The following is a 14,854-nucleotide window of genomic DNA, read 5'->3' as shown; positions in this document are numbered from 1 at the left end:
CGGCTACAGTTACCTAAGCTCCTCCCTCTTCAGTCCCGGCGTATCCCATAACCCCTTTTGAGGACTACACTCTAGTTCGGACAGGCGGGATGAAAGAGTTTGGGGGAAACAAGGGATGTTTGGAGATCACCCTACGTCAGCCAGAATGCTGGGCTAGTGGGGGGAGCTCCGAGACTACAGCCCCCAGCATGCACCGGCGGCCGGAAGCCCCGCCCACCTCTCGGTGCATTGTGGAGGATGAGTCAGGGGTTAGGAGACACCCAGACTTTAGCAGAGCAGATCTGAGTCCTAGGTCAACGCTCGAGGCACCGACGAGTGGCGGCCGGAGTGGTTCAGAAATGCAGGCGGCGAGGATGGCCCCAAGCATGGGGCGGCAGTTGCTGAGGTTGGGGGGCGGAAAGTGTGTGTGTATGCTAGCAGTGATGGGGGCAGCGGGCCTGGGGACCGGGCCAGGACTGAACCCCAACTCCCCACAGCTCCCGACCCTGTGCTCTCCTGGGGCAGCTCCGGCCCTACCCAGTCCGACGACCCTATGCCAGTGGGGCGGCCCAGGTGAGTGACGACGACCTTGGAGCTCGGAGCTCGGTCGGGGTGGGTTCCCCTCTGGGTTCCTGTGTCCCTGCCACAGCCGACAGGGGTCTCCCTCTTGGTGCTTAATCACCTGCCGACCGACCTGGCACCAAAAGTAGGGGAAAGGGCAGGCCAGGGTGTCCGGGGATGAAACTAGGGGAAGGTCACCAGACTTGCCCTTCCGGCCACCTAGCTCTTCCCTTCTGCTTTCCTTGCCATTTCGGCAGCCCCTTCCCCAGCCTCGGTAACTATCCCTTTCCCCAGGCTGTGCTGGACAAATCAGATGCTGTTTCCTCTGAGGTTTCAACACGAGAAAAACCAGCCAAGGTGGTATGTGGCCCCCGATGCTGGGCGGAGCTGAAGCCCGGGGCAGGCCCATCCCAGCCAGCTCCCTGAAACCCTCTTCTCCTGTTGCAGGAATCTAAGTCCTTTGCCGCGGGGATGTTCAAGGGCCAGCTCACCACAGATCAGGTGTTCCCGTACCCTTCAGGTAAGGGAAGGGGTAGCCAGAGCTGCATGGATGGCAGGGCAGGTTCCCTGACCACCTGGCCTGACCTGCCTGTCTCTGCTCCCACGCAGTGCTCAACGAGGAGCAGACACAGTTTCTCAAAGAGCTGGTAGGGCCTGTGTCCCGTTTCTTCGAGGTAAGGAATGACTGAGCCTGGGGAATAGAGAGCTTGGTCCCTGATAGGGTGGTAGAGATGGTAAGGACTTTTAAAGGAGCCTGGATGTGGGGTCCTGTGCCTTCCCCAGGAGGTGAATAATCCTGCCAAGAATGACTCGCTGGAACAGGTTGAAGAGACCACTATGCAGGGCCTCAAGGAGCTGGGGGCCTTTGGTCTGCAAGTGCCCAATGAACTGGGAGGTGTGGGCCTCTGCAACACTCAGGTGAGGGATCCCCACCATCACTTCCCAGCATCCCAGTCTAAGCTGGCTGGTTCAGCTCCTCCTTCACAGTTGGGGCTAAGGTGTCTGCCAAGCACCTGCGGGATGTTGACTCTCCCCATAAGTACACATCCCTTGCAAACACACCACAGAACTACATACCAGTCCCCTAGGACCATGGACCTCACCCAGGCTCCCAAATCCTAATGACTAAGGTAGGAACTACCTGACAGGATAGGAAGCCACCAAAACCTGGGATGGACACCAGTCAGCTAGTGTTCTTCTCTGCCATGGTCCCACTTCCTCTCACCTGGGAATGCCCAAGTCAGGCCCTGCCCTGTTGGCCACCATCCTAAGGGCAGGTCTGCACAGCCAGTTACAGCAAATGCCTGCTTCCCCTCCAGTATGCCCGCTTGGTGGAGATCGTGGGCATGCATGACCTGGGTGTGGGCATCACCCTGGGGGCCCATCAGAGCATCGGTTTCAAAGGCATCCTGCTCTTTGGCACAAAGGCCCAGAAAGAAAAATACCTCCCCAAACTGGCATCAGGTAAGGTGGGCCAATAGTCCCAGGGATTAGTGGTGTCCTGGGTTTGGTCAGGCTCGTGCTGCTTAGACCACCACATAGTTGGACATGTCGGTTGAGGGAGACTCTGGGAAGGCATGACAGGGTGCTAATAGAGAATCGGGAAGAAATTGAATGTTGCCTAAGGTATTAAGGGCTAACTTGGTGGGGGTAGGGGGTTGGCACTGAGGGGGCCTTCAACACCCATGAAGATCCAGCGATGGGCCCAATGTAAAGGAGCTCTTGTCCAACAGGGGAGACTATTGCAGCTTTCTGTCTAACTGAGCCCTCAAGTGGGTCAGATGCAGCCTCCATCCGAAGCTCAGCTGTGCCCAGTCCCTGTGGAAAATATTATACCCTCAATGGAAGCAAGATTTGGATCAGGCAATCTTTCCATTTCTCCCCTCCTCTTCACCTCTGCCCAATTCCAGGCCACACTGCTGTCCTCCATGCCCTGACTGCCCTTGTTTTTCTACAGTAATGGAGGCCTGGCAGACATCTTCACAGTCTTTGCCAAAACACCAGTTACAGATCCAGCCACAGGGGTCGTGAAGGAGAAAATCACAGCATTTGTGGTGGAGAGGAGCTTTGGAGGTGTTACCCAGTGAGTGGGTTTGGGGAGGAAGAAAGGTTAAGCCAGGAAGGAGGGCAGTCTGAGTGCTAGAGCTGAGTGATGGCTGTCAACAGGACACTTGGGGTGGGGGGGGTGCAAAAGCCAAAGCAGTGGGACAGTGTGTTCCCATTGGGACTAAGACGTATGGAACATATCTACAGCTCTGGCTCCAGCAACCAGTGAGCCTGGCACATGGAAGCCGGAGGGAGCTGGGCCTCCTCCACACTCTGGGAAAGCAGGGAACTGCCTGCAGGCTGGGAGTAGCTCCTCCTGGTTTGAAAGGGGTGAAGGGGCAGTTTTACCTGCAACTTGTTGAACACACTTCTGCTTCTCTGCCCTGCCCTGTCATAGTGGGCCCCCTGAGAAGAAAATGGGCATCAAGGCCTCGAACACAGCAGAGGTGTACTTTGATGGAGTACGGGTGCCATCAGAGAACGTGCTGGGCGAGGTCGGGGGCGGCTTCAAGGTCGCCATGCACATTCTCAACAATGGAAGGTTTGGCATGGCTGCAGCCCTTGCAGGTACCATGAAGGGCATCATTGCTAAAGCGGTGAGTGCCCTACTTAAGTCCCTAGTTAAAAGTCCAAGTCACATCGAGTCCCTCCTGGGTGTGTCCCTGTTCCCTTGCAGGCACTCCCTCCACCAGAGACCCCCTGCCCCACCAGCAGCTCTAGACCTGCTGACTTAGGTCCCCATCTAGCCTAGACTGAACTCTTCTTGGCTGTGGCCAAAGCCCAGCCCAACTCCTCCCCTGGGATGACAACACAGGTGCCCTTTTCCAGGTGGATCATGCTGCAAATCGTACCCAGTTTGGGGAGAAAATTCACAACTTTGGGCTAATCCAGGAGAAGCTGGCCCGAATGGCTATGCTGCAGTATGTGACAGAGGTGAGAATCCTCCCAGGTTTCTCCTATAGCCTTCCCGGTTGGGTCAGACTACAACTCCCAGCAGCACCTGGGGCAGTGGGTCTCCAGCTTTACACCAATGCCCTAGGGGATGCGGGGAGGCATAGTCAGCTCAGCTGCTGCAGGAGAGGGAGAACCATGCTGATCTGCTGAGGTGCTTTTCAGAGGTACCTGAAGTTTATTCTATGCCCATACCCACGCTTACTTCTTCACCCCTTTCAAGAATTCAAATGCCTAGAAGCCCCTGATGAACTGACTCAGGGGATGAAGTATTTCAGTATCCCTGACATGGAGTTAGAAGGTGAAGACAAGGGCCACAGGGAGCTGGAGCAGATCTGGTCTTGGAGATTTGAGTGATTGGGTCAAATCTGATGCATCCCTTTTTGTTTCCATGTCCCAACCATGCAACCTCAGTCCATGGCTTATATGGTGAGTGCCAACATGGACCAGGGATCCACAGACTTCCAGATAGAGGCCGCCATCAGCAAAATCTTTGGCTCGGTGAGGTTCCAGGTCTGCAGGGTGGGACACCCAGTTTGGGAGCCAGCCTTCAAACCCAATCTTGCATGGTTCTTTATCCCCAGGAGGCAGCCTGGAAGGTGACAGACGAATGCATCCAAATTATGGGAGGCATGGGCTTCATGAAGGTACAGGATGGCTTTCTGCCCTTGATAGCCACAGTTGGGCTGGGAGGAGTAGGCAGACACATTTTGCTCAACAGGGGTGTGTGATTTGTCTTTCCCTGTGCTAGGAGCCTGGGGTAGAGCGCGTGCTCCGAGACCTTCGCATCTTTCGGATCTTTGAGGGGACAAATGACATTCTCCGTCTGTTTGTAGCTCTGCAGGGCTGTATGGTAAGGAGGAAAGAATTGAGGGGACAAGGTAGGGAGGACAGGGAATCCTGACTGTTGGACCTCCTCCCCACAGGACAAAGGAAAGGAACTCTCTGGGCTTGGCAAAGCTCTGAAGAATCCTTTTGGGAATGCTGGCCTCCTGCTAGGCGAAGCAGGCAAACAGCTGAGGCGGTAAGCTTAGGGGCTGCGGCAGAGCAGGGCAGTGTATGGCAATTAACCACTCACTTTTTCCTTTCCTCTAAGGCGGGCAGGGCTGGGCAGTGGCCTGAGTCTCAGTGGCACCATCCATCCAGAGTTGAGTCGGAGTGGTGAACTGGTAAGCAGTCAAGACTTGGAGGGCTGAGGGACCGCCTGCATCAGAAGCTAATGTGGCTAAGCCCCCCTCAGAGCCCTGAGCACCTTCCTCATCTCTTCAGGCAGTACAGGCTCTGGAGCAGTTTGCCACTGTGGTGGAGGCCAAGCTGATAAAACACAAAAAGGAGATTGTCAGTGAGTGAACCCTACTGCATTCCCACCGCCCCCCTTTCCTCTCCCTCCGACTAACACCCCTCCCCCAATCCCATCTACCTGACAGATGAACAGTTTGTGCTGCAGCGTCTGGCAGACAGTGCCATTGACCTCTATGCCATGGTGGTGGTTCTTTCCAGGTGAGAGGCAGTGTGGGAAGCCTGAGCTGCAGGGGGTCCTCAGACAGGGTTACAGCCCTGATTTATTGTCTCTTCCTGCTTCCCACCAGAGCCTCAAGATCCCTGAGTGAGGGCCACCCCACAGCCCAGCATGAGAAAATGCTCTGTGACAGCTGGTGTATTGAGGTGAGATTCAGGGTTGTCAAGAGCAGGTGGGGGTTCAAGGCATGGTCCTGAACCTCTCCTTCCCTCTCCCCAGGCTGCAGCCCGGATCCGGGAAAATATGTCTGCTCTGCAGTCTGACCCCCAGCAGCAGCTCTTCCGTAACTTCAAAAGCATCTCCAAGGCCTTGGTAGAACGAGGTGGTGTGGTCACTGGCAACCCCCTTGGCTTCTGAATATTCCAAGCCAGGGCCTGACCAGGAGCGTGCCTTCTCTCAAGCCAAAGCCCAGGCCCCTTTCCTGCGGGCTCTGGCTCTGCCTCGAAGGGGCCTTGCCTCAGGGCTGTGCCTGCTCTCTGAGGGAGCACTCATGCCTTACAAATAAAGTCTTTAGCAAGTCATGCTTTGCTACTGTGTCTGAGCCCTTTCCCTCGCTGCCTGCCTCCCTCCCAAAGAAAGGAGCCAAAGGCATAGGGAATTTGCCCCTATTGCTTTATTTAGTGTTTTATACAGTAACTAAAATAAATAGAATAACAAAAGCAGCTACATGGCCCCAATCCCAAATACCCCAGCTTCCTTTGACTGTTGTCAAGGGTGATCAACCCCCTCCTCCCAGGGTAGCTGGACAGAGCTAACAACTGGGTGAATGGAGTAGGAGGTCACATTTTGGGGTTAAAAGAAAGGGTCCGAGAGACAGGAATTCTTCATATAAAAGAGGAAATGCCTACTAAAAAATAACCTAAAAGTGTAGAAAAGTCTATTTTAACCTTCAAAAAGGCTTACAAAATAACAAAGCTAGAAATAACCAAAGGTCCCCTGAACACCCCTCAGGGAAGGGGCAGGAGCCAGGCACTGCTGGTTAAGAGTCACAGTGGTAACCTCCTAGCAGGCAGCAGGCAGCCCACAGGCTGAGCCCAGGCACCATGGGAGGAGTAATGAGCATGTGACTGACAAGACATCCAATCACAAGACAGGAACACCAGGCACTGACGGGACAGGCCAAGGGTAGAGATCCAAGATGGCCCACTGTTGGCTCTACATGACATCCACAAAGAACTCACTGGGGTTGCCCATGGCCATGTGGAAGCTTTGGCGACTGGCTGTCAGCTCTGGGGGAACTGAGCCTAGGTCTCTGACTGGAGGAGCGCCCGGGGGCTGCACTGCTGAAGGGACAGGTGGGGGAGGTGGGGGCATCATGACCACCATCATGGGGTTATAAGGGAGGGCCATACCAGGGGGTGGTCCATAGGGATGGAGCCCTGGGTGGGCTCGGAGATTAGGAACACCCCCTGATGAGTTCCTGGAAGGGAGAGGACCCCCATCACTAGTCCCACCAGGTTCCCCACCCCTCCGAAGGCTGCCCCCGCGGCTGGAGGGCTCAGACTCACTGCCGCTGCCAGACTTGGACTCGGGGGCCCGCTCCTCAGGCCTCCCTGTGCGCCCTGCCCCCCCATCGCTTCGTGTGGACCCACTGCTCCGGCTCCCTGTTGGGGGAGAGGGAAGGGGGGGCAACTGAGCCCTAGCCCAGGGTCCCTCAGCCTCCCTAGCCCCTGTTCCTTGCCTCCTCCCCCACCGTACAACTGTACTGATAGCTGGCAGTTACTTACCTTCACTGTGCTGGCTGCTGGCACTGCCTCCACCATAGGTGTAGGATGAGAGCTCGTGGTAGGGTGGGGGCTGGGGGCTATATGGGTGTGGGGCTGGATACTGGTAGGGAAAGGTGGGCAGCAGGGGCCAAGGGGTGGCCCCAGGCAGAGGAGCCAAGGTGTCCTGGTCCGAAGCCCCACTGGAGCCGTCATTATCATTCAGAGACAGGTTGACAAGGTCTGAAAAGGAGGTGAAGAGACTAAGAGTCACTGCTTCAAGGGGCCAGGACACCAAGGCATTGAATGTAGAGGAACTGAGAACCTTTTCCTCAGGACCATCCATGATGGGGGTTAAAACGAGGGCCTTAAAATTCCCCACCTGCCACTGCTACCAGGGCAGGAAATCAGCCAGGGCTACCACAAGTCCCATATGCTTTTATGAGACTCAGAAAAAGGTGCTCCTGCCCCCAGCAGACACAGCTCTGAGCCTGGTACACAACTTGTCCAGCACAACACTGGGAGATGTTAGCCCCAACTTGTGTCATTGGGCCAGTGCAGGGCCTAGTGCAGGGCACATACTGCTCAATGCTCCGGCTATTCTCTGAGCAAGGTCTGGGGTTCTGGAGGGGCACTCACAACTCTCACAGCCGCCACTGAGGTCTCCAAAGACATAATAGCACTGCTCGGAGAAGGTGATCTTGTTTACGGTGTGCCGGATAAGGCCTGCCTTGAGCAGTCCACTGGCATACTTTCTGGCCTCCCGTCGCTCAGGAAAGCCCTCCACATGATGATAGAGCCAGTCAACCACATCGGAACCTGGAACCACCCAGGGCAGAAAAAGGCCTCAGGTTCTCCTCCTCGACTTCTATTTCACCCCTGGCTGGGGCCATTCCCACCTTTGGCCTCCTCCTTGTCGTGCTCCCTCTTCCCATGCCACCCCCCCAAGGCCTGGCCATACCCAGAAAGGCATTAGGGATGGTGATCTTGAGCCACATGCGGTCCCGAACTTCTAGTCCAGACTCTGGAGAGGCCATGGCCTTGGTCACAGATGCCATGTCTGTGTGGATGGAGAGGCCTCGGCCCTCACAGCCTGACAGAGAAGGAGAGAGTCAGAGGCAGAGCCCACTTCCAAGGAGTGATGGGGTGACAACATTGCTGAGGGGCCTTCTGGGAAGTGGGGATGTGGCGGGCCTAGGAGCTCACCATCAGGCAAAGAGGACCCAGATGTAATGGTGCTCATGGATGAGGAGCCTGGATAGGCTGGGAAGGTGCCAGTCAATGCAGCTGAGTGTGAGACCCAGGCAGCGGGGTCAATTGGCTGTATAGGCTCATCTGGAACACAGAAAGCCACCAAGATGATCACTTCCTAGTCCCAGAGAGCCATCCCTGTCCCGGCCTGACACCGATTTGACCTTCCTTCACCCATTCCCCATCACCTTGGGACCCACCCCAGCCCTCCCACCCTCTCAGCTGCAGACCCTTCTGAGCATCACTCACTTCGGGGGAGAGTGAAATAGGCCTGGGGAGAGGGATCCCAGCACTTGGCCACAGTCAGCACGATGGGGCTGCAGGGGAGGGAGAGGAGAAGGCCAGTCAAGCAGGACGTGGGGAGAGGCCTCAGGAGGTGGGGGCCTAGAATGAGAAGGGGTAGAAGGACAGAAAGAAGGAGAGAAGCAAAAGCACACAAACATGGCTGGGCCCAAGGAAGGGAGGGTGGACGGCTCCATCCACAATGTACATGACTCACCAACACGCATAACTCTTAAAAACATACTGAGTCAGACAAGAGAGTACACAATGTACAATTCCATTCAGAGAGAGCCCCCAAAACAGGTAAAACTAAACCATGCCGTTCAAGGATACAGGTATGAGTGGTAAAACTACCAAGTGAAGATTTTGTCACAGTAATAACCAAAAATCAGGAGTGTGATTACCCCTGGGGCAGTGAGGAGGGTGGGAGCCAGAAGGGACACTGAGGGTAACTTCTAGGGTGTCAGCAATCTTCTATTTCATGATCTAGGCAATGGTGACAGGCGTACTCATTCACTCTGGAATTACTCATTACATTATACATTTTTTGTGTCATGTACTTTTTAGATGAGTGTTATTGCACTACTTTTTAAAATTGTAACACAAAAAGGTGAAAAGGCAAGGCCGAGAGGACTGAGGACCTGAGACCAGTTCAGAGGCTCACCCCGGCTTATGCACAATGTCTCTCAGCACCCGTACCGCATCATCATTGCTCATGTTCTCAAAGTTCATGTCATTCACCTGCAAGTGAGGGAAAGTGGGTCAGAGGCAGGGTGGGAGAAGCTGAGAGCCCCTGCCCAAGTGCCCTGCCCCAGCACACCTGCAAAAGCATGTCCCCTGGCTCGATGCGCCCATCAGCTGCCACGGCCCCACCCTTCATAATGGAGCCGATGTAGATGCCCCCGTCTCCCCGCTCATTGCTTTGGCCCACAATGGAGATGCCCAGGAAGTTGTACTTCTCTGTGGAAGAAGTCCATGTGATGAGGGGAAGCCCAAGCCACCTGACCCCAAGCCCTAGAGACCAGGTCCCCTAACCCCCCAGTCCCCAGCTCCCTCCATACCCATGTTGAGTGTGACTGTGATGATGTTGAGAGACATGGTGGAATCCGTAACGCTGCTGAAGGATGAAGTCTATGGTGGGAAAAGGGAAAGAGCTAGACTGCCTTCAACAACCCAGGGCCAGGTCCGGGATTGTCTGTGCCCTTGTACCCACTGAACCAAGACCCAGGCCCCCAACGTCCCCAAGATCCAGTTGTCCCACGAGACCCTCTCACCCTCTCCAGGCGAGGTGGCCGCTGTTTCCTCCGCCGACGGTGGCGCTTGAGGAGGCGAGAGGCACTGCTTTGTTCTGTGGAGCTGCTGAACCTGTCAGGAGGTTGGGAAGGGAGCACTTGTAGGTGGAGGTTGTCATAGGCCAAGAGAAAATGAGAGGATTGGCTGAAGGAGGGAAAAGAAGGGGCTGATGCCCAGGGGAGAGATCCATGGAGCCATACCTGCTCATGGTGTCATCCTCATCAGAGTCTCCCAGGCTGGTGCTCTCTAGTTCACTGGTCATGAGGGTTGACGAACTCTCGTACCCAGCCAGGTGGCGCTCCAACCTTGAGGGGCCACTGGGCCTGTGGCCACCAGCTGAGTATGAATAGCAACTTCAGGAACCAGGCTTTAGGTTCCTCACCCTCATCAAACCTTGGGTCTGATCCAACCCCTTCCCAATTCCAGTCTACCCAACCTCAGGGCCCAACCCCCCTCACCGCCATGCTCACTGCTGTCTCTCCTGCGAGGCCGCTCCCGCCTCAAAGACACTACTGACTCTGTTTCGGTCTCAGGCTCCAGATTTTCCCGGCTGCTGGACACGTTAGGGCTAGGTGGGCAGAGATGGTGCCAACCCAAGTCAGTGGGACAGAGCTCCAAATCCTTGGCTTCCCCTCCCAAGAAACTTGGGTTCCCTCCTTACCTCCCACCCCTGGACTCAAGAATCTCAAGGACTCACTGAAAGGATGGAGGCCTAGAGTCCCCAATGCCACTGGTCCTCTCCAGTGGCAAAGGGGGTAATGGTGGAGTTGGAGGTGCCAATTCAGTTCGAGGCTCCTGGGCTTGGGGAGCTATCTCAGGTTGAGGGTTATCTGATGACACAAGCTGGAAGGGCACAAATGATTAAAAAAAACTCTACCAGGAAGTGAGGCATATGACAAGGGAGAAAGGGAAAGGACTAGAAAAGGAAGAGACAGGATCTAAGCGCCTGAAGAAAAGCACAAAAAAAGCAGCAGCAAGCATTAGAGGCTCCAGAAGGAGAAGGCTGACGGGCTCCAACTGGCTCTCCAAACAGGTGGAGAAGCAAAGAGCTAGGACCTCCAACAACTAATCAGGGACTGGGTTGCAAGGCCAGGCTAAGGCTTGGAGGAGCTTAGAAATACAGGAGGGACTGGGCCCTCACAGCTGGGCCCCTTACCCAGGAGACTACCCTTCCGTTGAAACAGGGAAGGCGGGCATTGTCATCTGAAATTTCTTCTTTGACCACCCTGCAGAGACAGGATGAAGGTCAGTGAGCCTGGACTAGCTCCCCCCACTCCTATCCCCAAGGTTTCTCCCAATCTTCCTTTTTTTCTTTTTTTTCTTTATTATAAATCACAAATAGGATTTCAATTTGTCACCATTAAAAGTCTGAATTTTAAACAGATCTTGGACTGAGGGCTCATATCCATCAGCTCACTCAACTCTAGCACCTGTGTCATCCCCAATAGCTTTCCAGAACAGCTACATTCACCATGAAGTTTTCCCAAATCAAACTTGGACTCCTTCAGCATTTAGACTTTTCTAACAAAGATATCATGGAGCAGATAAATAGATTGGCAAGCCTTTCCCAGTACAATTTGGAATCAATTTATTGACCACTTCTTTCAAGTCATTTGTCTGCACCTCTCGAGCCATGATTTTCATCATCTCCTTTCAGATCTGGCAGACCTGTGGATGCTGAGCCTAAGAGGTCTTCCAAATCGGATAGCTGCATTTTTTAGTAAAACCAACCCAGAACAGACAAAGCAAATAACCATCGGTAGTCTTGACATCATGAGCTTCGACTGTGGTCTTCCACTTTTTGACCATGAAGCACATTTTGTCACAGGTAAGATCCGTGCCACGGAAATCAGTCGGGCAGTTTTTAACCCCGAATGTCCTCAGCAATTAGCTTGAATTTTCTAGAAGCAACTTCATCATTCTGTAATCTAGGCTCACTTCAAAAACACAGCCCTTGAGACATGTGATTTTGGTTCCTAGAGCTCTCTTAACTAGAGTTTTTCCAGTATTTCTTATAATGAACACAACTGGAGCTTTCACCTCACACCAATCTTTTTTTGAAAATGGATCAATCACTTTTTTCTTTTTGGCTTCCTTTAGTGCCGCCTTTCATGAGGTGCTTGATCTTGCTGACCACCCATGGTGCTGTTCAGAGAGCCAAACGGGCTCTCCCAATCTTCATCCAGTTCAAGGATGTTGACTTTCTCCCACCCTGCCCAAGTCCTCTTCTCTCACATTAAAAAACTTCACTCTTACACCTAAAATATCTCCAAACTCAGTTCCCTTTCCTTATTCCTCCTTCTCTCAATGCTCCTCTAAAGATCTCCTCAAGCCTGATTCAAACCTCTTAGCCAAATTTCAAAGGTCATTCCCTAAGGTTATCCCAGTTGCTCCAAGTATCTATTTAACCTTAGGAGCCTTGCTGGCAGCCTCCTCCGACCCCTACACGGTTCCTCACACACCCTCCAAAAAAATATCTTTGGTCCTCATCTAAGATTCTACTCTTATGCTTTCTTTAGTTTTCCCTTACTTCCAGAGAGCTACCCAAACAAACTGTCTTTGCCTAAGTAAAAATACCCATTAGACCAAAGAATGGGACTTCCTCACTAGGCTGAGAGTTCCCAAGGAGAGATGAGGTTCAGCTTCCCATTCCTCTTTGCCTCACCTGGCACAAAACTCTACACTAGGCAATCTGTTCCACCTGACAGACTCCAATGCCCAGCACTGGGGGTTACCTCCCCCATGGGTTCCTTGCAATGGACTGGACTTACCCCTTCTTCTCCACCACCACATGAAATCTTTTAATGTTCAACACCATGTCCTGGCCACACAACAAAGGACCTGACACTTTGTAAACATAACAGATACTTGTTGACTAAAGGAATACACATTTACTATAAGGCTCTCTGCCCTGAACAGAATCAATCTCTTCCTCCTTCCCTTTCTCTCTTTCACACACACCACACACACCCTCACCCTCAAATTAGGACATCCTGTCTGATTAACCCTGTAGCCTAATATGGTCTAGAAGCCTGGATATATGCCAACTTAATCCCATTTACCTTCAATGTCACAAACATAGCCCAGTCACCACCAATCTGTCTGTGTAATGTAGTATTCTTTACAACATAATACCAATCTGTCTCAGCATGGCCTAGCCTACCAAATTATTTGTCTGTATTACCATACCCTAGTTTATAGACTAGTCAGACTCAATATTGTAACTATCACTGACCAAGACTTTACCGTGTGCCATGAACTATACCTATACCAAGCATTTCACTCTATTTCTATTTCACAGATGAGATCAAGGCAAAAAAAAGTTTTAAAGCTTACCCAATTACACTGCTTACAAATAGAACCTTGATTTAAATCCAAGGTAACTCCCAAGACAGTACCACTTTCCCAATGGCCAACAATCTTTCTAGATAGAGCCCGGTCGATTAGGCTCTCCTAGAACCCAGCTATCCCAGCCTAATTCAGCCTGCCTTCAAGAGCTGAGATTGAGGACCCAGAGGGTTCAATACCAAAAACTGTCAACACAAAAGGGCTTAGTCTGCATTATTTAAAGTTGCAGTTTAGCCCAGAATGTCCCAAATTACCCCAGGATAGCCCAATCTATTCTAGTACAGCCTAGAATGTCCACACATGCAGCTGTGTGCACCAATATAGATTAGAATATCCCCATACAGCTGTCTGTATTAGCGTAGACACTTAAAGCCCTGCCTGCATAGTACTCAGTGTTCCAATAAAAACTAGGCCCCAATACAAAGATCAACCAATTCAACCCAGTAGAGATCAGAATGGCCCAAGTTTCTCCCGAATAGCTCAATCTACCCTACAGCCTAGAACACCCCAAAACAGCGTACTCTACATGAGTACAGATTACAATGTCCAAAAATAATTCTGGCTGCCCTAGTATGGGACAGAATGTCTCAAAGCCCAATCTACATCAGGAGATTCCACAGTATCACACAATAACCCTGCGTGCTACAGGGCTGCTCAGAATTAGCTACACTAGTAGAGGATAGATCGATCTACCTCGGCACGCACCAGAACATCCCAAAATAAACCAGTGTGCCCCACTCTATTCCAGTACAGCCTGATCTTCTCTAATCTGGTTTATGGTTTGGTATAGCCCAGTCTTCCTCCTACAGCTCCTTGGGCCTCAGTCTGTCCAAGCATAACCTTGTCCGCTCTGGGATATCCAAGATGCCTCAACACAGTACAGTACAGTTTGCTATTTTAAAAAAGAAGAGCCCACAATCTGCTCCAGATAGCTCAGAAAAATCACAGTATGGCCCAGACTAAACCTGTGTCTCTCAATATTGCCCAATGAATTCCAGCACAGCCCTCATCTGTCCCAGTCTAGGCCTCGCGCTCACCCGAAATCCTGATCCATAGACTTGAAAAAGTACTTAGCGCCCGCGGGCCGCTGCAGGACGCTCTTGAAATCCCCGAGAGTGATGCGCTCGGCGGGGACAGGGATCTTCACCAAGTAGGGAGTCTCCTCTTCATCCAGGTGGTAAATCACCTTCGTCTCCCCGACACTACCGCCCCCCACGCTGCCGCCCGCCATGGTCTCGCCCGCGCGCTCTCCGGCTCCACCGCCCACCCAACTGGGCTAACCGCCCCTACTGCGCCTGCGCACACCCGCAAACTGACGTGCGAGCGCGGACTGGATTGCCCCAGTACGAGAAATGTAAAAGGAAGGCAGGCGGGGAGTCCGCAAGACGAGGGGCTGTGGGGGTACGACCCAGAGCCGCAGACTAAGCCACCACCTCCAACACCCTTCAGTGCCCCGCCCACCTCCCCATGTCACGTGACCAAAGCCAGGCCCACCCACGTCACGTGATCCAGCCCCCCATCCCCACCACGTGATTGTTTTTAGCAATGGTTCCCCAACCCTGGAGGGCCCGCCCCCCAAATGTACTCCCCCCACTCCGCATCCTTCGAGTACCCCAGCCAACTCGGCTTCTGCCCTCAGAAGGCAGGCAACCGATACCCACCCTCCCTTAACCCCTCAGGCGGGAAGCTCCCTCACCTCTGCCAACCAACTTTGATCCGCCGAGGCGGGCAAGTGTGCAGCGAGGGTGGAGTTGTGGGGTCCTAAACTGGGTGTTAAACGGTGCAAAGCCCGATGAAGGCCACAGAATTGCTGGGCGAGAAGTAGAGCCCAGTGATTTTCAGCTTGAACTTTAAACAGAGGTGAGTTTCAGGACCACCTCCAGCCATCTTCTGTATCTTTTCCAAAGCCTCCCTCCCAAGC

General features: G+C 53.1%; 2 protein-coding genes and 1 pseudogene across 5 annotated transcripts; 1 reads left to right on the top strand and 2 right to left on the bottom strand.

The window, feature by feature from the left end:
• The first annotated feature begins 217 nt into the window (after window positions 1-217).
• Window positions 218-5,577, top strand: ACADVL (acyl-CoA dehydrogenase very long chain). 2 transcript variants are annotated; one of them, XM_028534188.2, is made up of 20 exons: window positions 218-385; window positions 477-552; window positions 835-900; window positions 988-1,060; window positions 1,150-1,214; window positions 1,324-1,458; window positions 1,860-2,004; window positions 2,274-2,403; window positions 2,498-2,623; window positions 2,984-3,182; window positions 3,415-3,519; window positions 3,952-4,038; window positions 4,122-4,184; window positions 4,289-4,390; window positions 4,464-4,561; window positions 4,634-4,706; window positions 4,807-4,879; window positions 4,965-5,037; window positions 5,127-5,202; window positions 5,276-5,575. In XM_028534188.2, the coding sequence occupies exons 1-20, from the start codon at window positions 339-341 to the stop codon at window positions 5,411-5,413; spliced, it is 1,950 nt and encodes a 649-aa protein (XP_028389989.1). In that variant the 5' UTR covers window positions 218-338; the 3' UTR covers window positions 5,414-5,575. The 2 variants fall into 2 exon arrangements, with proteins under 2 accessions (XP_028389989.1, XP_028389988.1); XM_028534187.2 differs by having other exon boundaries at window positions 240-400; window positions 5,276-5,577.
• Window positions 5,578-5,651: 74 nt separating this feature from the next.
• Window positions 5,652-14,382, bottom strand: DVL2 (dishevelled segment polarity protein 2). 3 transcript variants are annotated; one of them, XM_028534184.2, is made up of 15 exons: window positions 13,971-14,382; window positions 10,742-10,811; window positions 10,283-10,428; window positions 10,056-10,153; window positions 9,786-9,921; window positions 9,567-9,657; window positions 9,354-9,423; window positions 9,113-9,252; window positions 8,957-9,033; window positions 8,260-8,327; window positions 7,966-8,094; window positions 7,721-7,852; window positions 7,399-7,578; window positions 6,784-7,002; window positions 5,652-6,660 (listed from the first exon to the last, which is right to left on the bottom strand). In XM_028534184.2, exons 1-15 carry the CDS (start codon window positions 14,162-14,164, stop codon window positions 6,212-6,214), a joined length of 2,199 nt encoding a protein of 732 aa, XP_028389985.1. In that variant the 5' UTR covers window positions 14,165-14,382; the 3' UTR covers window positions 5,652-6,211. The 3 variants fall into 3 exon arrangements, with proteins under 3 accessions (XP_028389985.1, XP_028389986.1, XP_035889028.1); XM_028534185.2 differs by having other exon boundaries at window positions 10,044-10,153; window positions 13,971-14,371; XM_036033135.1 differs by having other exon boundaries at window positions 9,786-9,918; window positions 10,044-10,153; window positions 13,971-14,371.
• LOC118502101 lies at window positions 10,914-12,559 on the bottom strand (annotated as a pseudogene).
• Window positions 14,383-14,854: the final 472 nt, after the last annotated feature.

Source organism: Phyllostomus discolor, chromosome 8 (assembly GCF_004126475.2).
Source record: "Phyllostomus discolor isolate MPI-MPIP mPhyDis1 chromosome 8, mPhyDis1.pri.v3, whole genome shotgun sequence".
NCBI classification, from domain to species: domain Eukaryota; kingdom Metazoa; phylum Chordata; class Mammalia; order Chiroptera; family Phyllostomidae; genus Phyllostomus; species Phyllostomus discolor.
The sequence above is the reverse complement of the archived record's forward strand: the minus strand, read 5'-3'. Positions and strand labels throughout refer to the sequence as shown.

Bases quoted from the DNA above. Each gene is read 5' to 3' on its own strand.
- DVL2 (XM_028534185.2), bottom strand. From the start codon at position 14,164: ATGGCGGGCGGCAGCGTGGGGGGCGGTAGTGTCGGGGAGACGAAGGTG. The intron at 9,922-10,043 runs GTGAGGGGGGTT...ATTCATACTCAG, and splicing joins AGACAGCAGTGAGCATGGCG to CTGGTGGCCACAGGCCCAGT. The intron at 7,003-7,398 runs GTGAGTGCCCCT...CCTCCTTTTCAG, and splicing joins CAGTGGCGGCTGTGAGAGTT to ACCTTGTCAACCTGTCTCTG.
- ACADVL (XM_028534187.2), top strand. From the start codon at position 339: ATGCAGGCGGCGAGGATGGCCCCAAGCATGGGGCGGCAGTTGCTGAGG. The intron at 4,562-4,633 runs GTAAGCTTAGGG...CTTTCCTCTAAG, and splicing joins GCAGGCAAACAGCTGAGGCG to GCGGGCAGGGCTGGGCAGTG. The intron at 5,038-5,126 runs GTGAGAGGCAGT...GCTTCCCACCAG, and splicing joins ATGGTGGTGGTTCTTTCCAG to AGCCTCAAGATCCCTGAGTG.